This window comes from Penicillium odoratum (genome assembly GCF_028828045.1).
Source record: "Penicillium odoratum strain IBT 22623 chromosome Unknown utg000004l_segment0_segment0, whole genome shotgun sequence".
Classification (NCBI taxonomy): domain Eukaryota; kingdom Fungi; phylum Ascomycota; class Eurotiomycetes; order Eurotiales; family Aspergillaceae; genus Penicillium; species Penicillium odoratum.
In genome coordinates, this window is record NW_026643146.1 from 2896233 (window position 1) to 2919483 (window position 23251).

General features: G+C 45.4%; 6 protein-coding genes across 6 annotated transcripts; 4 read left to right on the forward strand and 2 right to left on the reverse strand.

Annotated features, from left to right (window-relative positions):
• Positions 1-1123: 1123 nt before the first annotated feature.
• Positions 1124-4843, forward strand: N7520_005357 (ATP-binding protein). Its single transcript, XM_057139291.1, has 9 exons — positions 1124-1237; positions 1300-1474; positions 1560-1757; positions 1893-2183; positions 2241-3159; positions 3212-3240; positions 3333-4004; positions 4079-4601; positions 4813-4843. Coding segments are annotated over exons 4-9 (2235 nt in total). The 5' UTR covers positions 1124-1237; positions 1300-1474; positions 1560-1757; positions 1893-2092; the 3' UTR covers positions 4814-4843.
• Positions 4844-9371: 4528 nt separating this feature from the next.
• On the reverse strand, positions 9372-10004 carry N7520_005358 (uncharacterized protein; the record flags this gene model as incomplete). The annotated part of the gene is made up of 1 exon (XM_057139292.1): positions 9372-10004. One exon carries the CDS (start codon positions 10002-10004, stop codon positions 9372-9374), a length of 633 nt encoding a protein of 210 aa, XP_056997499.1.
• A 1037-nt stretch (positions 10005-11041) lies between these two features.
• On the forward strand, positions 11042-11591 carry N7520_005359 (uncharacterized protein; the record flags this gene model as incomplete). The annotated part of the gene is made up of 3 exons (XM_057139293.1): positions 11042-11120; positions 11169-11381; positions 11416-11591. Coding segments are annotated over 3 exons (468 nt in total), but the record flags the coding sequence as incomplete, so codon positions are not given.
• Positions 11592-13099: 1508 nt separating this feature from the next.
• N7520_005360 (putative MFS sugar transporter) lies at positions 13100-14725 on the forward strand (the record flags this gene model as incomplete). The annotated part of the gene is made up of 2 exons (XM_057139294.1): positions 13100-13304; positions 13374-14725. 2 exons carry the CDS (start codon positions 13100-13102, stop codon positions 14723-14725), a joined length of 1557 nt encoding a protein of 518 aa, XP_056997501.1.
• Positions 14726-16682: 1957 nt separating this feature from the next.
• Positions 16683-18510, reverse strand: N7520_005361 (uncharacterized protein; the record flags this gene model as incomplete). Its single annotated transcript, XM_057139295.1, has 4 exons — positions 16683-17601; positions 17647-18108; positions 18158-18307; positions 18347-18510. The coding sequence occupies 4 exons, from the start codon at positions 18508-18510 to the stop codon at positions 16683-16685; spliced, it is 1695 nt and encodes a 564-aa protein (XP_056997502.1).
• Positions 18511-20900: 2390 nt separating this feature from the next.
• N7520_005362 (intradiol ring-cleavage dioxygenase) lies at positions 20901-22174 on the forward strand (the record flags this gene model as incomplete). Its single annotated transcript, XM_057139296.1, has 3 exons — positions 20901-21156; positions 21205-21529; positions 21577-22174. The coding sequence occupies 3 exons, from the start codon at positions 20901-20903 to the stop codon at positions 22172-22174; spliced, it is 1179 nt and encodes a 392-aa protein (XP_056997503.1).
• Positions 22175-23251: the final 1077 nt, after the last annotated feature.

Below are 23251 nucleotides of genomic sequence, written 5' to 3' on the forward strand. Positions count from 1 at the left end.
AAAAGCAAAAAAAAAAAAAAAAAAAAGAAAGATAAAGGAAAGGGTACAAAGAACCAATGTATCCAAAAACATATTCGTCTCCCTCCATTGCCTATAATTCAAAGGTAAAATGAGAATTTTGACTATGTGAAAGTCGACTTTACATGATGTTGATTCTCACCAGCACAACGTTTAACATATTATAGTAACCGAGAGAGGGGATTCAGATCCAAACTACCGATGTATCCGTGTCCAACCTAAGAAGATCCAAGAAACCCCCAAGAGATACAACAATAAGGATGACTGCCTTTCCTAGTTGTATTAAAGGCTATGTCTCAAAGAGATGAATAACTATCAGTAGAGTACTCATCCAAATAAGGAATAGTATGGTTCTAAGCTCAAATTTAGGGCAGATATCTATCTTAGCTTAGCAAACCAATACGGTCAGCGGGTCCTTTCTCATAGGGACAATCATCCAAGGCTTCATCAGCATACAAGATCCTAAATATCAACCGCACGATTGCCTTCACAAGGAGTTAGCCTAATGGGCCGCCCTATGCCGAAGTCTATGTAGATACATTGACATGATGTCGATCGAAAAGAATTCCTATACCGAATGCTATCCAAATACCTGCGTGCATATTTTCCGATGCTGAAAACTTTTCCTTTGGCTACTCCGGCTGAAAGATCTTGAATTGAACAGGCCGTAGCGCAGCAGATCGTAAGGGCGTTTCAGACCAATCATGTGCGTCGCTCTGACTAGGGTGCTACCAGTCACCCCTAAACCGCCCGCACTCGCTTATTTCCTCGCCATCCTTCATCTGTCCCTGCTTTTTAATTAAAATTGTCTGATTGACCTTTATGCAACGCAAGCGCAACACAATCAAGAGTTCAAGATTTGGCAAACTATATCCATCGACCTTTTCCCCCGGCAGCGGCCAACTGCGGGATGTCATCAAGCCAAACATCGTCGCTGCTTTCATCCGTCGAAACCTACGTCACCTCGCTCAGTTTAGATGCAAATGAGAAATAGAAGTTTTTGGCTGATTTGGGGAATGCCTCTTCTGAAAAGGTGTTGGATGCCGTGATGATGATTCAAAATTCGTACATGGCTCGACTTAAACTTCAAAGTGTGGCTGAGAAGATGAGGAAATGCATGAGTCGGCTGGAACGCCTCTTCCAAACCATCGACATTGCAATTCAGGCGGATCCAACTGTGTCAGCTATTGTGTGGGCGGGGCTACGTCTACTCTTTCAAGTACGCCCTAGACATTTTTAACACATGGCTGCAATGCCTGGGATTGCTGACACATGCTCCAGCTGGTGGCAGATTTTTCATCGTTCTTCGATAAATTGGCCATGATGATCGAGGGCATGGTCCTCGCGTTGCCAGACTATGGCGAATATTTGTCCTTGTTCAAGGAAGATGACCAATTGAAAGCAAGTATTGTTGATGTCTACCAGGATCTCATGGATTTCCTTCGCATTGCTACAGGTATATTTTTCCAAAAAAAGAAGTATGTGTTATCCTTCCCAATCATATGTCAAATTTATAGCATCTGACAGCTGCTATGATTTAGAGCCAAGACGAGTTGTGAAGATCGCAATGACTATCACATGGACTCCATTCGATCAGCGATTTGGCGATATTTTGAAACGCTTCAACGAGCATCATGAGAAAGTCAAGAGTCGGGTTCTTTTATCCTCGATGATGAATACAAAGAGGGCGCAAGATGATGCCGAGCTCGAACGAAAAGTTCCAATCAAGATAGAGAAATGTTGACACGGCTGGACAAAACAACAACATCCTTACTGCTCGCTCAACAGGAGGAGAGAAAAGGTATTATGGAGATTCAAGTCTATTCCCTATATTCTGCCCAGTTCTCCATGACTGACATTTGATGGCAATTCAGAGGCGGCATTTCGAAGACTCCTTAATTGGCTTGACCCCAAGAGCTGCCAGGATTTGATTGACCACATCTCTGAATCCCGACATCCTCAGACCGGTTTCTGGATTATTCAATCAACAGAATACCTTGAATTCACATGCTTTTCACACGAAAAAACATTCACGGAGAGCGAAATATTGGATGATTCTGTGCTGTTAAAAAGCATGGGTGGGAACTCGACAATGAACAAATCAAATCAGCGAGTTCAGGAGATTACAGGAAGAAAACCAAATAATAATCTTCTGTGGATATACGGTATGGCTTTCATTTGCAGTATCGCATGTAGTGAGAATTAACTAATATTAGTTCCAGGAAATCCGGGTTGTGGAAAAACATGGCTTACCACCCTTCTGATTGAGGATCTCCTTTCGCGAAAGGACCTGATTTTCCTACAACAAGAACCGACAGTTGCCCATTACTTCTGCAGTTATACCAAAAGCACCAGAACGGCCGATATTCTTCGTTCCATTCTCGCCCAGCTTCTCCACGTACACAGAGACAACCATGAGGTCGTTGACGCGTATTGCTTTTGTTATTCCAAGTCCATTGCCCCCATAGCAACTTCAAACTCACAACTTATGCAACTGCTTGAAATTACGCTTCGTCGCTTGCATAACGTTTTTATCGTCATTGATGGCCTTGATGAATGCCAAGATCGCGATCAAATAGCCCCGTTTCTTCTCAGACTATCGCTACAGCCATCCCTGGTGAAGGTTCTGATACTTGCAAGGGATAGCGACACCATTCTGCGTCGCAAATTGACACTTTTCAAGGGCTTGGAGATCACAAATTATCTTAACCATGCTGACATTTTGGCGTATGCCTTATCGCGGATCGAAGATCTCGTGGATTACCTATCATGGGATAGCTTTCATCGACTAATATCGTGGGCTGATGCTGCCAACACACACATTTTGAAAGCAAAAGACGAAGATCTGGTCGGCTTCACCAAGAGGTTTGTCAGAGACTTTCAAGACCTGCAGTCAAATTTTGATCAAGAGCTGAATTCCCACCCTCACCATGTCTGGACCGGGATGACAGACTGTTCTAGCGTTGGCGGCCCCCTCAAGTCTTCACGGTCAACGATTATTGTTTGTGAACAGGAAGCCCCAGAGCAGCTTGATGGTACCGGGTCGTCTACACCGTGGGACACGGACTCGCCTGTGGCAGTCATCTCCGAGCTTTCAACTGATTGCAAGAGTTTACTAGTCTGCAGTGTATGGGCTTCAAGGTATGGCTTGCAGTTTTTGTATAATGTACCATGCAGTGGCTCACAGAACTAGGGATTTTTCCTCTCTGCTTCAAATTGAGAGTAAGTCGTCAATGCGTTGGTCTCAATGGATTGCGTGTCTTCTTTTTCCAAATGTGTTGTACAACATCTAGGTGACTAATATTGGCATTCAGGCAAGACAACTGCAGGAAGGCTTTCTCTTCCTTCATGTCTAGACTTCAAAAAGGTTGCATCGGGGTGGATTCTACGCCTCGAGACTTGGGACTTGATCAGCAGAAAGAAAGTCGCCTTCCCGAAAGATCTTCCTTTGAATCCATTGGAAGTGGAAAATCAACTTCGAAAGTCATTTTGTTATGATGCGCTTCGCAAACCACGGTTTGGTTTCCCCATGGCACTCTCGCCAAACCACGACTTCATTGCCGTATTAGGTTCAATCTATCGCATTGAGATAAACCAAATACCGAGCAAGACTGTCGAATGGTGGGTTAAGTCTTTAGAGACCCAGGAAACAGGCAGCGCTTGCTATCATGATTACCGCATCAAATTCTCGCCGTGCAGTGAGTTTGTTGCTTATCATATCGCGAGGCGCTATCGTGAGCCACCACATTTGGATGGTGGGGAGACCCTTGAGGTGTTCGGCCTAGCTCAAGATTCCACCTCTAAGCCAATTTGGAGGCGAGATGTTCCGTGTTTTTCCAATTCGCCTCTGATCCGAGAAGACATACCTAATTACGAATCAGCATCGTCATCTTTAATCGTGGCCTTTCATCCCACCTTAACGCTCGTTGCCTGGAGCGGGCCTATGATGGGAACTTATATATCTGATTTCATCCACGAGAAAATTGGTCAGCCCTTCTTTCCTGAAAAGCATAATGCAAAACCTTCTTTCCGATATAGTCACTCACCTTTCGAATTTTAGGCCTTGGGATAAATCTCACCCACCAAGAGATTGGAGAGCTCCGGTTTTCTAACTGTGGGAGACTCCTCTTCGGAAAAGAAGATTACAAGCATCTTGGTCGCCCTGTCTACTTCCTGGTGACAGAAGCAGGAATACCGCCCATAGAAAATCCCGATGCCATAGAAGTGACAAGGCTTGGCGATAGCGTTTTCACCAAAAGGGACCTATCTATGGTGCCGCAACAACTTCTCAACGAACCGATGCAAACCACTCCAACTCAAGAACTACGCGTGGGCAGCTTTTTAAGCAGCAGTCCTAATGGCTCAACCTCAATATCAGTAATTGCCCGCGTGAAGTCTGCCAATGGCCAAATTAATATCCAGCAGATTAGCAATCAGCGCGGGATGGAGGAACGACAAATTGCTTCACTTCCAGCGTCAATCTTAAATTCCTCAAGCGAAACGCGGGTTGTGCAACACATCAATCCTGGAGATGGATCTTCTGACGAGCTCAAGATTGTTCTCAACAAGATCGGCAATTCGTGGTACACACAATCCACAAGAGAATCAAGTCTAAGCAGAGATCCGATTTTATACATTCGCCCCCTAGCGGAGCTCGGGCCCTGGGAATCTGTTGGAAGCAGCACACATACCAACAGGGGCTCTAAAAGAAAACTTGAAGAATTTCAGGGCTCGAGTAGGATCGATGAATTATCTGAGATATGAGTACATCAATGGACTACATATTCCATATAGAGCTCCTAGCAATGACTACGGAGGCGAGTAAGATTGAGTCTAAGTAGAGACAGGGTAGGCAAGCACCATATCTATTGAAATTTTCATCAAGCTTTCTCGATGTGATTTCACCGCTTCCCTGATTATTATGTAAGGTCTCAATTGATAGTCAAAAGACAATTAATGACCAAACCGATAGTTCACATTTGAAAAATAATATTAGATATACATACCATAATGGTTTCCTCACTGTTGCTTACTTCCTACTTGGAGGTGCTTATTATTATCGTCCTTTAATCAGCGCATATCTTACTAAATTGATTCAACGGAAAAATCTAACAATCCGACCATATCCCATTCTACATTCTCCTGGAGGGTGACGGGTGTCGTGTCCAAGCCCAGGAATAGGGAACTGAGCTTCTGCAAGGAGATATCATCAATACAGAATTCACTGCAAATATGATGTCCCACAGCCAGCATAGCCTTTTATACTGGGGCTCGGTAGGGTGTGCGTTCCTGTCAGTGTCAGTGAATGAAGCCCGAACCGAGATGCAGATTGCACTGGTTAGTTATCAATCTTGACAACCACTAAGAAGCGTCCTTCTCTATCATGATATTTCTCCAGCTCCCAGCCCAGAATGATATGAGACAGTTTGCTGAACGATATTGCCATATGAATCCAGGCCACTTGTCGCGATAGTGCGAGTAATTCTCGCCACATTGGATGAAACGGACGCATCTCCCAGATCCGACGCAAGCCAGGCTTCGTCTGCACAAAGAATGATACATTTTCAACTTGCAGGCCGGGATGCTAGCTGCGTTGATTTGGGCGGCATGATGGGAGGCAATAGAAACGTTCAGCTGGCCTGCGAGTCAATTTGTGTGTATGATCATATTCTCCGGACAAAGGGAGTTAATAGGATGTTTCCATTCGCGACACACGATCTAGCGGAATGTTGTCCTCAAGGGTGAATCGGGAGAAATACCCACGGTGGCAAATCAAACGCAGCCATCATTACAGGAGAATTCCTCAAAGGAGCCTCAAGGTTTAAGAATGCAATGATGTCCTGTGATTTGGCCTAGCAGGAAATATGCATTTAAGTCTCTGTCTCAATCCCCAAGCTCATGATTCGTGGCATATTTTTTTGGTGGATTAGAAACACTTAGTTTGAACCAAAAAACACCCAGACACCCCGCTCGCAGCAAAGTCCTCAAATCCGAATGAAAACCAACCCAATTTTCTCGTATTTGCAGCTATATTAGCCTACACGATTTTAAAGTAATACGAGAGCTTGATGCTCCGGTAGATCTCATAGTATGGGAACCATGGGAGATCATGTAAGGTTTGACTGGTGGATTTTACCCGCTCCAGATTTCCCTTCTTTGGGGGACTAATCGGTACAATCTTGTTAAGTAATCCCATAAGCCAGAAGGGCCAGTCTCTGTCACCAGTCTACTGCCTAATCCCATACAATGGAACCGCCTATTGGGTGGTAAGAGCAGTCAATGATACGCTTATCCAGCAACATTCCCGTATTTCGTAGGTGAGACTTAGAATACAGGATTAAGTCCATTCTTCGTCTGTGTGAGAGAGAGAGAGAGAGAGAAATGCATTATACTCTAATATCAGACACCGTAAGGGGCTCTTCCCGAGTTGACAGCGGCCGTACTGGCTCCAAAGTAGCTAATTTTCTTGTTTTACATGTCAAATTCAGCCACCCACGCCCGCCAGTTTGCCCTCATATCCCCTCGTATATTTGTCAAACGCCCTCGTAAACCCACTTTCTCAATCATGCTGTTTTTGCCACATCCCTTTGTAAACCCCACTGTAAATCCAACGCATCTCCCACAAAATCTCATAAGAAAGCTTACTAGGTAAGACGCTAGAGCGGCATGCACTGCCATTAGTGTCAAAAACAGCGGATCAAGAGTGCGGTATAGTAACGAAGTCGCGGGCCATCGGCGCCCCTGTGCGGTGCCTGCCCCACCCGGTTTGACACTTCGCATCCATTCTTTGTCTTTGGTCGCGTTCTGAGTAAATCTAGAACCTGTAGAATATCCAAAAGCGGAATGCCGGTCTTCGCGCGGTTTCAAGTTTGGATGTACCATAGAACCTGAAAATGAGGGCACCAGTGATATCCCAAATTTGATGTTCAAATGGGATTAAACTATGATGCCAAACCTTAAGCCTAGTGCCAAGCCTACTGTTGCGGGGATTAGTACATCTAGTACCTCGAAGACATTATTGAGTGACACGCTCCTACACTACACTCCCTAATTTTGGTTCATTTTTGACCAATAAAGTCATTTCGGTCAATCCTTCCACAGCAGTTAGCCTTAAGCAAACCAGAGAATCTCGCCTCTGACAGCTGGATAGTGACACACTTGTCTATATAATCTAGACCATTGATAACGCCACATCTCATGACGCTCAAATCCAACATGAAGCTTATCCATTTTGAGGGCAGGTTTTTTCAGCTGTGTCACTACGTCAATACGAGACAGCAACAGAGACATAGCAACGCCACGTACTTGAGGCCTGGAGTCTATTTAAGCAGGCATTATGTTCTTCGAAAGCACACAGAAGCAAGCCTTTGAAGGAATTCTTATCCAGGTTCTCATTCTCTTCTATTGATCTCATTGAGAAGACAGCATGCAAATCAAGAGCATCGTTGCAGTCCTGGCCCTGGTCAGCTTAGCCCCTGCGGCTCCAGAACCCGCAAACTTAGAGAAAAGGGCGCCGCCATGTGGGCCTGGTCAGACCAGGTTCTGCTGCCAAGATTTTTTCGATTTCAATTTCTTGTTTATTACGGCACTCGGAAGCGATTGCCAGGGTAAGTCAAATTATATGACACTCCAGTGAAACATACCTGACAAATTCAGAGGAAACTGGTCCCACTCTCTGTCAAGGCACAAAACCTGACCAAGGCTGCTGTAGTAATTATCTTCCCCTCCAGGTAAAACATGCCCTATACTGTATGGTTTGGCATCAACTATTGCTAATTATGTTAAAGAATGGTGGAAGCCTTGTCTGTGTGGACTAAGCGAGCTACAGTGCGAAACCATGTTGGTTAAGTATCATTGAGGTTAGGGGAGTTGCGTTTACCATAATTGAAACAGGGAAGCAATAGAAATGTTCGGCTTTGTGATGTTGTTTCACGTGGAAAAGCATCTGTTAGCATTGATGTCTGCTTGAGTATCAAAAGTTATCAATTGATGTACAATATATTCTACTCCACAAAATGCTATTAAGTTCTTGGTTTTCAGAACTGACACAAGTTTAAATATAATTTTTGTTTGAGAAGTATTTGGAGCTGACAAAACATTAAACTCTAGAGTAGATGTCATCAAGTTCCGCTAGTCAAGAATTGTTCTTCCTCCTGAGTGACGGCTCATTGACTGCTCTTAGCGCTCAACCTTTAAATTCTATAATCAAGCTATCAAATGGTATCCTGTAAAACTTCTATATGTAGCTTTGCAGTCCCTCAGATGCTATGGAGATATGATACTCCTTTCACGTAGAAGGCTAGGCCGACCATCGGGTGCGTGTCACTCTTTGCCTGTTGCTTGATCTAAGAGCCCAATGGTTTTCTAATACGAGACTAAGACTAATTTCTGGTCGGAGGAGTAGTAAACTACTGATTGAACCAACGTTTTAAAATAGAATAACCCAGGATGATCTGTCGCTCTTCCCACGTATCGCGTTCTCGAGTCCGATTGTCAAGGTTTGTAGGAATCATGTGTAAGTGATCCTAAGATGCAACCTCCTCAGAGGTGAATAGCCGTGGATGGCGATACCAGGGATCAATTTAGATCAAAGGTTCGCGGTCGGATGATCGACACGCGTCATGTGGCGTACCCGAGATTAACGGGTGGTCATCCACTGAACGCTGGGTTTTGAATTCATTGGCGGGGACAAGGGTTTATTATATTCTGCTCCTACGGAGGTCAGTAGCGGCCATGTGGTCAGATTCCCAAAACCAGGCAAAAATGGTACCGAAAACGGTTATTCACAAGGGAGCAAACGACTGTGCATGTTACATAGTCCCTCAATCTTACATATGTTGGTTCCCGCCTAGTATATATTAATAAAAAAGGTCTTTAAATTTCTGAAGTTCTAATAGATCTAGTCAGCGTTATCCTATTCCTATAGTCATAAATAGTATCACAGATATCTTTAAGAGTATATAAGTCCGCTTAAGAAGGGACTCGATTCCCCCTGGTGGGAGATTAATCTATGGGTCAGGCAGTCAAGTTTGAAATGAGCCTAGGTAAGTATTAGTACTGGATAATACTGAAATTATGGATATTTTGGTATAATACAGTCCAAAAATAATGATCTGACCACATGGCCGCTACTGGCTTCCGTAGGCGTCTTAACTCTCAGTTCCTTAGAGCACATATAGATTAATTTTCTCACAATATCACAACATTTATATTGTGTTCGTATAAAACGTGTTAAAGTTGCCCTTGATTATCTGGAGGTAATCCAACTGATGGAAGAAGGCACTAATATAATTTTAGTCTCGGCACTATAAATTTCGGTCCGTTGCTACTGACCCTGACAGATGTTCCTTTTGTTATGCATGTGTACTGACAGTTCCCATTTCTTCATCCGTCTGGCGTGCCTTTCCATTCTTTTCACTGGTCAAAGGTATTTGACTTGAAGAACGATTCGCCTCTATAGCGACGGCAGAAGCTTGGGAAATCCTTCCATCAGCATACGTATCTGTTTCGTTTGTTTCAATGATCTGCTGTGCAGAATGATATGCCTGGTAAACCTCCTGTAATAGAAGTGAGATTCCGTCATTGCAGACACCGCTATTGCCATATCTCAATAAGGTCGCTTTTTCTTGAATGAAGTCCGAAACCTTGGCGATCTCGATCATGTTTCTCCTCAATCGCTCCGGGAGCCCTCTTCCTTTGAGCAGTGCTAGCAATCCGGCAATAGAGGTGTTGAGAGCTCCTAGAATTGTGATCGCTAGCATGTGATCACCACCTGACGGTCCCAGTGCGGTAATAGCTGCACCAATTATTACTTGCGTAATTGCGATCATATTGAAAGCATTTTTGATGAGCTGATATTGGAACCTAAGGTGTTTTTCCTGGCGAATCAGTTTCTTTCGTAGCTCAGATGTTGCAGCCTCATAAGTTACATAGATCCGAGATTCGTCATCAGATTCTTGTGGGTTTGATTGATGAAATTCAGACATGGTATATGGTTAAATATCCTTTTGTGAAAATAGTGTTCGTAAAAAAAATCATAGTGTGTTTGTTGCGCAAACGCTGTTAATACAGGCAATCTTGAGTGATTCTTAAACGTGAGAAACTATAAGCCAAGTTCTATTTGGAGTTTCAAGGTTCCGGAATTTCTGGTTTCGTAGGGAACACGGGTTCTCTAGAGTCTCGGCCAGTCTCCGAGGCTCGTACCGTATATTCGTCTTCCGTGGATTTGAAAACTTTTCTTACCTCAAATGGAGAACAAAGACAAGCAGAGAATACGGATAGCCGTTTGCATCCACAACTTTGTATAGTCTGATTCCTGCGTATTTCAAGGATCACTAGGCAATATGAGTGAGCGTGTCGAATCAACGCATATGCCGTCTTCGAAAGAAACTATGGTATTATTTTACCAATTCTACCTAGTTGATATTTAAATGATAAGGCCCTGAAACGAAGGAACGGAGTGGAAGGACTACCAACCTCACGGCTGCCCAACGCTGACGTTGACGATGCCAAGAACACAGCAAGAAATACACCCTACTCTCCCGCCAAGCCTCTTGATCATTGATAGTGGTTGGATTCCCGGTTACGTTTCTTTCTTCTCGTGTTCGGTTATCTCTTATGTCTCTTTGCTTTCTTATCACCCTGCTTTGCATGCATCCTTGTATATTATGCCTTATGCCCTTTCCGTCCGTTATCGCAATAACCTGCCCATACCAGTGCTACGTCCTCGTCATTCTGGATGTTTGCTTCTCTCTTCTTGCTATTCGCCTGTAATATCGCCTCCCCTACTCTACACCAATACTTTCGCGTGCGTCCAGAACTTTATTTCATTTCTGTGCTTTTATTCTAGAGCTTTAGACCTTCCAAGTTCACTGCTACCTTTCGAGAAGTTCCGTATCTAAATATAGTACTTCTTTCACTATCCGTTCCCTGTAAATATATTTGTCTCCATTTCATACCGCCATATCATTACTGATCCTTATTTTCATATCCTCTGACACCCCGCCTGCCATGTATTAGTAAGTTTTATTACGGTGGTGCTTGGCCTACCATAGGAGTGAGCTTGATGGTTGGTCGGATATCCGCTATCTACGGTTTACTCAGTTCGTTACTCAGAGCATAGTTTGAAGCAACGGAACTATAATTTGTAGTTTCTGATGCTACTACACACATATTTGAAGAGGTAAAAGACGCAGGTCCCTCCGCTCTCATTACTATCGCATGGGGCTATTTTGGCAATGGGTTTCTGGCTATCATTGTTTTACCGGCTTATTACTCGCAATCCCATCGGTTCCAGCATCGCTCACCGGAAGTTCCGGTTTCTATTCCTATATGTTTTCCGGAAAATTTCTTCTTTAGCCGGAGTCAACGGACTATCCTCAATCATCTTGATCTTAGTAATGTTCAGCAATATTCTCTTCAACGAATCAACCGCCCGTCAAACCCACGCCTTTGCGCGGTGGATTTCTAATGTCCATCCTCACCGCCGATTTCCGGTGCGTACCAACGGGCTATCTTGCCTGACAAGGGGATGTCATGAATACAGCATTCACTGCAAACGTGATGTCCCTTAGCTAGCATGCCTATTTATACTGAGTTCCGGCAAGGTGTGCGTTCCGACCAGTATCAGTGAGTGAAGCCCGAATTATGCAGATTGCACTGATTGGTTGCCAATCTTGCCAGCCACTATTAAAACGCACCGACCGTCTCTCGCCAATTGAGAGCCCCTTTAGCAATGCTTATCCACGTTTTCAATTTCTCCCAACCAAGAATTAGGGGCCGTATCATTGGGAGAGAAAGGAGGGAAAATTAACTAGGATTATTAGCAAAATCTGTATACCTAAGGCAGCCATTGAGGCGTGGACATGATGCCTCAGACAAGGATTCAGAATGTCAAGATTAAGTAGAGAGAATCAGAAACAACGATACACTACTACCCATTCAGCACGAAAAGTTTCAATGGATTGCCCGCATCACTAAGCAGTGAGAATACCAGACTTCGAACGCCCAACACAAGCGGAGGAGGATGTGTTAGTCTACGTAAGCTATGACTGGAATAATCTTGTCATATTTTGCTCACCTTCTTTCGCTCCTATTACGTAGTCGACATCTCTCCAGCTGATACTTGTCAATTATATGAACTCACACTCTAAACTAGTGACCGGCATTCGTTATCGAAATTCTCTCCAATTCTTATTGCAAATAAGTGCTATGCACAGTCCAGGTAAGGCAAAATTATCGATTTGACTAATGACCATGATCAACGCCATCATGAATTTTTGGGTTTTAATTTACACGGCCTACTTCCGAAGAGATCAAATATCGTCACTAAATCTCGGATACGGAAGGAACTTCCCCATAAGTTACTAGTGCGTTTAATTGGTGGCGACTGTAGCGCCGATATAGCATGCAGTAGTTCCAGGAACGCATGGAAGCGAGTCATGAAAAGCTCATATGGGGCAAATTTCCGGGGTAAGATAATCAAACGGATCTAGCGACAAATACTCATGACAACTGTAATGTTATCTGGTCCCGAGGTCTCTTCTCAGTGGTCATCGGCCGGGTCCGATGGGAACAAAAGTGGAGCACGTTAACAAGTCGGTCGGGATAGAATGTTATCTCCTGCAAACCAGATCTCGGACCGAAGCAATCTTTAAGCTTTAAAATTCTTTCGGCGTCTATAGGGTTTGAAACTAGGCATCCCGATCGAAGTTCTGTTTCAACGTTCCCCAGAACTAGAAAGATGGAGAGGAATCCGGGGAAATCAAGGCATCTTAGCTAATTTTATTTCCCTTTTCAGTTTTCATTAGTTTTGTTCTCCACAATTCCGATGATCGGGACCTAACTAGCCCTTATTCTCGCCAATGGCTACTGCGATGCTCGGTCCTGGGTGGATGTTGGTCCACATTTTCCTGTCACTTTTGTCTTCGCCAGGTCGGGGGACGCCGATGGCCGTCAATTCTGTCTCGAAAGTATATATGAATTGGATCACCTCTAAGCTTCATGTTCGACCTTGGCGGGGAGTTTTCTATGATCCTTGCATGATCATCAACTTTAACTCAACTTCGAATAATTTTGCAATATGGCGCCTTACTTTGGCCTTCGTGGAACGGCTTTGAGCCGAGCAATTATGTGGCTTGTTGTTTGTCCAGCTTTCGTGACATATGGATATAACCAAGGTGTTACTGGAGGTCTTTTGACTTTGAAGGCATTTGCAGAGGAATTTCCTGCGATGAACACACTTACCACCACCGGTGCTGAGCAAACACACAACTCGACCATTCAAGGTATGTCCAGCAACCTGCATCTACAGACAAGTATCATTCTCGAAGGGGTCTCCTAACATGGACCGCTAGGAACCGTGGTCGCATTATATACAGTGGGAGGAATGTTCGGCTCATTGTCATGCATTCGATTGGGAGATATCCTTGGTCGCCGGCGAATCATCTTTATCACCACCTTCATCTCATTGATCGGAGCGGTCTTGATGGCCACTTCCTTCTCCCTAGCACAGTTCATCGTTGCTCGTTTGGTGCTCGGATTCGGAACAGGAGGATACGTTGCAACCGTACCCGTCTGGCAATCAGAGATCTCCAAAACTACTAAGCGAGGTGCCCATGTCGTGACCGACGGAATCTTCATCGGTGCCGGTATCACCATCTCCCTCTGGATCGACTTTGGACTCTACTTCGTGACTGGTAGCTCGGTCTCATGGCGCTTCCCCTTGGCCTTCCAGATCGTCTTGTCCTTGATCGTCATGGCTTTCGTCATGCTATTCCCTGAGTCCCCTCGGTGGTTGATTAAGAAGGGACGTATCGAAGAAGCACGATCTATCCTAGCAGCACTCGCCGACGTTGACGAAAACTCCGAAGAGATTTCCCTCGAGATCCGCGATATCGAAACCTCCCTCGTTCTCTCCGGCTCCGGCTCCTTCAGTAGCTTACTCACTATGGGTCCACAACGTCTCTTCCACCGCACCGTCTTGGCAGCCACCGGCCAGATGTTCCAGCAAATGTGCGGTATCAACCTGATCACCTACTACGCCACCACGATCTTCCAGCAATACCTCGGTCTGGATGCAACCCAGTCCCGGATTCTCGCGGCATCTATGTGCCTGACTCAGCCGCTGGGCGGCTTTGTCGCATACTTCACTATCGATCGTCTAGGTCGCCGCGTTCTCATGCTATGGAGTGCAGTCGGCATGTCCGTTTCAATGGCAATCCTCGCCGGTACCAACTCCCTCAGCAACAACACCGCGGCGATGATCGCCGCCGTGGTGTTCCTCTTCGTTTTCGAATTCATCTTCACCATCGGATTCTCCGGGTTGACCTTCCTCTACGCGACCGAGGTGGCCCCATTACAACTCCGAGCAGCCATCAGCGCCGTCTCCACGACCGCAGTATGGATGTTCAACTTCCTTTTGGCAGAGGTGACGCCTGTGGGCTTTGACACTATCTCGTATCGATACTACATCATTTTTGCCGTTCTGAACGCTGCGATCGTGCCGGTCGTTTACTTCTGCTTCCCTGAGACTAACGGTCGATCTCTGGAAGAAATCGATGAGATCTTCATCCAGTCGAAGAGCATTTTCGATCCTCCACGCATTGCTCGTTCCTTGCCGAAGATGCATGTTGCCGATACCCACGGCGTTGAGATGAAGGAGATGGACGGCGATGATGCGGGTCCGAGGATGCCCTCCAAAGCCTAATCACGATGTTACGAATTTTCATACATAGCCTGCATTTCAACGACAGTGTACAATACATAGAATGGGCGGATAAAAGAACTGGTCTAGAGATTTCATCAATACATCATATCTCACATTGATAATCTACTTTCATAATCGACGTAAAGCCAGATGCTTGTGGAAGTTCAAATATACATAAATCACTTGAATTTCAGACGTTATTTCCTAGCTACGGGGAACTGAATGCAGGGTTTTACGCCATCATGCCTAGCGCAGCACTGCGACCTTCTAGAAGCTCTTCAAAATTTGACCATGATTTCAACAACTGTCTTTTAAGTTCGAAAATTCTCAACTTCCAAACCATGTTCCGATTGCGGCCGACATTTATGGGTCGGTGGAGATAGCCGCGAGTCACAGTAAATAGAATCAGCGAATTCCGGGGTGGATCTTGGCACCTGGGGTTGAAAGGGGAAATTTGGACGTACAACCCAAAAGATCCCAGAACATCTCAAGAGGAGGGACGGATCCATGAATCAAGGCTTGAAATTCTTTTCACTTGATAGGTACTTGTGCAAAAGAGTTTAAGCAAACATATCTGGGCAAACGAAGACAACATTCAGCTATCAGCTGCAGCTATCTGTTCAGTTTCTTAGATGACCAAAAATAAATCCCTCTCAATACCACCAAGTACAAAATCAGCACTTCTTCTGCAGGTGCGGTGATATGCGTTGCAGGTTCTAGTGGTGATACAATGGTTATGGCGTTAGCGATAACTGAAGTCTCCAGACCTGAGTGCGTGGAGTCTGTCCTACAAGCGCTAAGTCAATATCCTGGCTAGTCAACGTTGAAAATGCGCTTTTCCGAATTGCTTCTAACTTCTCAACCAGCCACTAGATGATTATGTAGTTTGAGTGCCGATATGCCGCTTCATCAATGACACGAAAGTTTTGATCTAGCCTGATTTTGATTTGTCTCATTCTCAATGCACAGTTTACGTTGAGATTAAGTGCAACCTGGTACAGATCGATTCAAAATAATAATAGGAACGAAATCTTCCATCTCAGGGGTTGTCGCTATTCCCATGTCATGCCAACCTTCAACGAGGGTATATATACTCTTAATTTCACAGTTTGCTTTCCTTGTTGCCCATATTCTAAAGGCACTTCCTTTGACTATTACTCTCAATACCGATTCATCGACGAATCTCCGACGTGATGCCATTCAAGACTTTATTTTCCGCAGCTTTGGCCTCCCTTTTCATTGATTGCAGCCTTTCTGCACCAGTAGTCGGTGATCATTCTGTGGTAAAGAATACATTGGAGCCTTCTTTACTGAAGAAGTCATTGACATTGGGTTTAGGTCCAATATTGCGGCTTTGAATCTTCCCAAGATTGTGAGCTCCAAATAGTGAGCATAAATCAATGCACCATGCTAAATCACGTGTAAGACCTCCTTCATCCCTTTCAATCGTGCGTGTTGCTAATCGGTCACCAGGGACAATGCAAGATGGACTGCTGGTACAAATGGGTGTTGGCTATACAGGTAGGATTTGCCAGTCATAGAACATATAACTATATACTAATACCAAGCTTTAGCAATTCTGACTGCTCCGGGGAAGAGAGATTTTCAATCCCCAACGCGATGAAGGCATTCCTTGTTAACATTCCCATGAAAGGCAATGCTGTTTATTGTGCCTCGGAGTCACGCAGCTCATAGTGACATGATCATTGGTTCTCGGGGGACGATGGGTACATTTGAGATTCCAAATAGGTTAGATATCCATTCAAGTGACGGAAGCAAATGACATTTCTTTTTAACGAGAGAAGGACGAAGTGCCTTACTAAGTGTGTCGATTGAGTATTTACTTTTCTGTACCATGCGTATACTAGATACAATGTGTATGTTAAGATCAAAGGTCATAAATCAAAATATATACATACCAGAAGAGGTGAATGGAACAACCGCGTTCTTGAACCATCTAGACATCAGGCTTCTCCATTTCCTCCGAGTCATTGGCCCCCGAGTCAAACATCGACTCGCGCATGAATGGACTGCGGCGTCTAATATCTGGACCCTTGAGTACCAAAACCACCGGGACAATGGAAAGAGCGAGGCCAATAAACCCCAGCAATGTGCCAGCCCAGCCATAGCCCAGTGTATCAAACAATTCGTAAGATGCAAGGGGCAAAAATGCGCCAAATGTGTTCCGACCCAATGAAGCAGCCGACAGAGCTGAGGCAGCATACTTCTCATAAGCATCAGTGAGATAATTCACAACAGCCATATAAATGCTATATATTCCCACGCCCGCACATCCGATACCAAGGGTGGGGACAATCCAGTGGATAGATCCATTTCCAACACTTCCCCACCCGTACCAGAATAGACCACCCGCAAAAAGCAAGCTTCCAGGGATTGAGGTATATAAACGAGCTTCGGGGATTGGCCGACCGGGTCGCTCCTTATTTCTCTTGGCAGATTGGAGGTAAATCCAGTCCTGGATGGGATTGAAGACTGTGCCAATTACTGCACCGACGGAGATAGCGAGCTGGACGAGGCCTGTAGTGAAAGTTCCCCACCCATAATTGTGGCCGTATGTCTGCGAAACGCTCGAGAAGAATAAGTAAAGAATTCCCCATGCAAAACTGACCCACAAGGTGAAGAACGTGACGACGGGTTCGGTTAGAAGCATTCGGGTCGGTCGCTCGAATGATACTTGGACCAATTTCCAGACACTCGTCGTGTCCAGGTCGGCTTCTGCGTAGATCGGTTTTCCGGTCTTCTCGCGAAGCTTTTTCGCACGTTTCTTCAGAATAACATCTGCACGAGTCTCGCGAAGGATCAACCAGAATACCGGGATCAATGCAGCGTTATATATGATCTGAATATAAAAGATCCTACTCTCGTTAAATCAAGTCTCTCGAATGATTTCTCGTGCTTACCATCTCCACGGGTCCGACTTGTGGATAGTCTGAATTGCACCACCAATGAATGGCCCTAAAGCAATTCCAATCACACTTGTGAACCCGAATAGTGACATTGGTAAACTCCGAGCCTCATCGCCATACCAGACGTCACTAATGCTTCCGCCAACAATATTGATGCTGACCGATGAAGCACCACCACCAAAGAATCGGGTGACTACCAAGGTTGCGAAATTCTGTGCAAACGCTGATGGGAACAAGGATACAACGAGGATGAAATAAGCGATAAAGTATCCTGGCATCCGGCCTGTTGATTCTGTCAAAGGGACGAAGATAAGGGGCCAGAAGGCGGCGCCCATGTTCCAAGAAGTTGTAGCCCATGCGAGATTCGGGAATGGTACATTTTGAACGTGGAAGCGCTGCTCCATATAATTATTTCCAGCACCATATGATCCGGCAGGGAGACCTGTGAGAATGGATCTGTAATCGTATTTAGTTTCGGAACTCGGGAGAGTAGCGGTTCACTAACATGAAGCACACTGTCAATGTCAACACCCATTTATAGGTTTTGCTCCAGTTAAAAGGGTTTTCGGGGTCATCCGGGCCATCCCAAGTATGGATCTCGACATCCTCCTCTCGTAAAGGGTGTCGAGAAACTTGACCTATGTGGTCTTCTCTTCTGAAAAAAGAGCGCACTCTAATTGAGGTTAGTACTCACTTGCACAAGAAAAAAGCAGAGATGTTCAGATCATGCCTCGAGAGGAAGGAATCGTCAAATTGATTGTGATGTAGCGAGCTGACAGTTGATGCTCGGTGAATAGGTTGAGAAGTCGGGTCGACAACGGGTGGCGTCCTAGTGACCAGTTCTTCGGGATTTTCCATATTGATGTTTGGACCAGCAAAAAAATAATTATTCAATGTCGCAAGCACTTGATGAAACGACCGGACAAGAAATCGATGTATATTATTGCAGTTGACTGCTGAGTCAACGACTCTCATATTTGTCTTGACGTCATGATAGCCATGGCTCTGGACGATTTCGATCGTTGCGCCATCATTTTGGAAATTTCTTGTTTTATTAGGACCCTAAGTTATCAAAGTAATTCGCCTCTTCAATCAGAATAGTATAATGCTCTTCAACGAAAAAACAGGTTCTTTTCATGACAACATCGCATAAATTTGGCATTGGCCAGGGGATCCAACCCGAAAATATCTTTGGGTATATTATTCACAGTACTGATATTTCTACACCTTTATAGAGATATGTATTCTCCACCGTGATCTTATTATCGATATTTCATGAGATTTGTCAACATGATCCTGCTCACTTTGATTGATATTGAGTAAACAAGTATAAGTTTCATAATCTCATAGATCTCACTTCAGCCGTTCCTCCCGAAGACAAGAAATAAGAGATACCAAAAGGTAACCTTCGAAGAATTTCATAAGAGATAATATTTGAACTGAAAGCATCAACTGCCCCACACATGTATGGACAAAAAGCGAGATAGAAATAAGCTTGCCTATATCATTGTCATCTACTACAGATCCTAACATCACCCTTATATTGTTTGAGTACACCGGGAACTTTTTGGGCGCAAGTTCAAAGCCCCTAGCCCCCAGGTTTCTTTTTCTTTCATTTCAAAGTCGCTACTGATCAATCATTTTGGAGGGCCCTTCAGTCATCATACCAAACGGTGGAAAAGAAAGTAGGACCCATAGTGGGAGATTGAGAGGGAGATTGGGTAGGTAAATGGCATAAGAGTTACAGTAGAGGTCATTGGACCCTCTAGGTGGCGCGCGAGCGGATAGCCTATATTTGAACAGTACTCCGTAGCTCGTAAAAATTTGGCCTGGCGAGACCGTACCAAAATCCCCTATTTTTCTGGATCCTCGGAACTATGCCGAGAAGCTTTTCGACAAGGAAGGTGGTCATACTCATCATATTTTGGATCTGCCTCAAAGATATCTGAAGATCATCTCCTCGGTGCCTTACTTTGAGATCGAACTTAATCAGAGATGTAGTATATGTTGAGCCGAGACGGCCCCAGGATGCGACTAATATGCAAGTGGGGATGTGAGGCCCACTGCGTGTCCAGGCCACGAATCCTACCTTAACCATTGAATCGGCACTTGAGCGATGGAATCTGACGAAGAGTGAATATACTGCATATATATACCGGAAATATGCGAATGTCGTCATAATCGAGTACTCCTACGGTCGTTCTAAGTTTACATACCGATGTACTCGTTCTGCGTTCTTTCGCATGTTCATATTTAGACCTTGGCTTTCACAATGGTACTCTAGAAATGCTAGGCCCTCTGATTAAGAAATTAATCTGAGCTCAATTATCAGTCGTATCTTGCAAACATCAAATGTTTCATTGGCCCTGCCTGTGCTTTAAAGTGGATGGATGTGGCGGGTTTGTTGACGTAAGTGTTTCGGAATTTAGGTTGTGAGCAACATTTATAGCTTGCCGATACATTTCCTCAGAGCCAGAATTGCGCCATGGGGAATAAAGCCGGGGGATCTTCGGATACATTTTGAGAACCAATTGAGTCTTTTTTGATTACGACTCGTGGTAAATGAGGTCTTGGCATTCATGAGCAAGCATCATTCAGAGTCTCGACATTTGTACATTGCACATAGGTAGTAAACATTGTTTCCAACCCAATTGACCTTCTTAGACTCATGTCACTCTTTCCCTCCTCTCTCAGTGTTGGGGAATACACAAAGTAACTCTGGAATTGGGAAGCCACTCACGGCACCCAAACAACCCTCCCGCTCCCGGCCAAGCCTCTTCCGTCTCAGCTCTGACGCGGTCCCCATTCCAGACTCTGGATTACCGTTGATAATCCGGCTTTTTTAAGCATGTGGACAAGATCTACAAGAAGAGTTGGGGATAACGAGTATCTTGACGAATGGAAAGTCCTTCATTCGTCAGTTCTTCGACGATCGTTTTCCATGTCGAGGTAAGCTCGTGGGGCTCTGGCGCGTCTTCGCCCTGACACGCGGCGCCAAGCACCCATTCACCTACAGGTATAGGAGACGAATGCTTCCAGACATCCAATTCCAGGAGACAATTCCAGAGAAAGATAGTATCCGACACCGAAATTAACATAGTGGATCTCGATGCTTTTTAACACTGATATGACGCGTCCAGAGACAAGAGCAGGATGCTCGAGTGGTATAAATCCAGGCTGTCGATCCGGGTCTGGAAGAAATGTTGTTTGAATTGTTCATCCCCTCTTCTGGTTAAGATATTTTCATCATGGTTCATTTGTCCAAGTTCTTCGCTGTCGCAGCCGCATGCCTGGCTGCCCCTGCTGTTGCTCACCCTGGCGAGAAGCATGATCCTCATGTCGTGAAGCGTGAGATCCACGCCCGGAATGCCGCGGCTGCCTATGCAAAGCGCTCCCTGGGCGGATGTGAGAACAGCCTCCATGCACGAGAGCTGGCGAAGCGCAATGTTGCCCGTCGTGCGCAGAAAGTACAAAATCTCCGCGAGAAGCGTGGTGTCACTTCCAGTATGGCATCTGTTATACTTTAGCATGGACATGACTGACTTCATATAGAATCTCAGAAATGGCGTCGTGACTTGGCTGCTCTTGAGAAGTGGGAGGCCATCAATCACAACAAGACTGGCATCCTCAACTATAGCCCTGCCACACCTGAGTCTGTTGTGTTTAGCGCCAACACTAGCTGTATTCTGACACCTACTATCACCGACGGCCCTTACTATGTCTGGGGTGAGGTGATCCGCGAAAATGTGAAGGAGGACCAGTACTCGGATGGTGTGGACCTCTCTCTGGAGGTTCAGTATATTGACATCAACACCTGCCGACCTATCCCTGGCGCACTCGTTGATATCTGGCAAGCCAATGCCACCGGTGTCTACAGGTAAGCAAACTTCAACAATCTCCACACACACATACTTACCAGTTTAGTGGAATCTCGGAATCCGGCAACTATGCCGCCGACGGATGGGACAGCACTTACCTGCGCGGCATTCAGCAAACCAACGAAGATGGTGTCGTCAACTTTGAGACTATTTTCCCCGGTCACTACGAAGGCCGCGCCACACACACCCACCTGTTGACTCACCTCAACGCAACCGTCTTCCCAAACAAGACTCTCGAAGTGGACACCGGCAGCGTGGCTCAAATCGGCCAATTGTTCTGGAATGAGGTTCTCAGATCCGCAGTGGAGGATACATACCCCTACACCCTCAACAGCCAGCCTGTTACCTCGAACGAGGATGACCAGTGGGCCAAACTTGAGGCTGATAGCGCCTACGACCCCTTCCCGGAGTACATCTACCTTGGTGAGCATCTCGACGATGGTCTGTTCGCGTGGATCCAGATTGGTGTCAATGCTACCGCAGACTACACGGATAACTCTTACTACAGCATTGCTGCGTATCACGATGCCGACGGAGGCCACGAGAACGCTGATGACACCTTTGTTGGTGGAAGCGGCGGAGGCAGCGGGACCGCTTCTTCTGGTAGTGCTTCCGGCACGCCTTCCCCCAGCGCCTCTGCTTAAGCGGTAGGTGGAGATGTGGCGCCGGAGGAAGCCATGGAAGGCTTCCTCAAGCGAGAAACTACCACTAGTGACAGCAGGATTGTTATTAAGGGGTAGCTCAATCGGCATTCTTGTGCTCTATTAGACAATGCTAGAATATAAAACTTGATGTTTTGTTCATGTTTCACTTTCTGGTTGGTCAAAATAGCGTAGGCGTATTAGTAAATATGATGACTAAACGAAAAAGTCGATCAACGGGCTGCCGCGTTTCTCTCTCCCGCGTTTAGACGCAACCGAGGTTCCAGAGCTTTGGTTTATCAATAGACGCGCACGGACAGCAGGATTCACAGAATTTCAACAATGAAGATCCATAGTTGCGTACACTAGGCGCCCAAAGCGCAGATAGAATAATGAATCGAAGATTCTACTCCGTACAAAGCGCCACAGTCCGATCCACAGGTCAAAGGTATGGGACGGAGTAAATACGGAGTACTAAGCGGATATCTGCAACAGCATTCAAGATAAAATGGAGCAAGCACTAAACTACTTTTGGAAGGTGTAATCGGATTAGGGCATTGACCCTGACACTTGGCCAAATTGGGTAGTCCCAGATTGAATTATTCATGCCTCAGGCAATATTTATTACCCTTTGCGGACTGACGCCGGTTGTGAGGCCGAAGACCTCGTGGCATTCAAGCCTCGAATCTAGAATTCCGTGGGTTTCATCCTTAATCCTCAAGTGTAGCACGTCACGCTTTGGCCACCATGCTGCATCTATTGGGTAACTAGATGAAATAAAACCAGATAAAAGAAACTTGGAACCACGGTTTGCATATTTAGTTAGTACTGCTCTAGTAAAAGCCAATCACAAAGATCTTCGGCATTTTACCGGCTTTCAGGATAGATGCGGCTCCTCGCCCGCCCAGATGAAACCCACCTACGCACTAGCCAAACCGATTACCAGATCTTTGAAATACGGAGGTATTTCTTTCATGCATGGGGATTGCAAATACCAATTTTGTCTAACCTAACCAAACTCCTTTCAAGTTCTCACGAGCATGAACCCTGGAAGCGTGGAGTCCCACACCCCCGACATTG

Bases quoted from the DNA above. Each gene is read 5' to 3' on its own strand.
- N7520_005357 (XM_057139291.1), top strand. From the start codon at position 2,093: ATGGGTGGGAACTCGACAATGAACAAATCAAATCAGCGAGTTCAGGAG. The intron at 2,184-2,240 runs GTATGGCTTTCA...TATTAGTTCCAG, and splicing joins TAATCTTCTGTGGATATACG to GAAATCCGGGTTGTGGAAAA. The intron at 3,160-3,211 runs GTATGGCTTGCA...TCACAGAACTAG, and splicing joins TGCAGTGTATGGGCTTCAAG to GGATTTTTCCTCTCTGCTTC.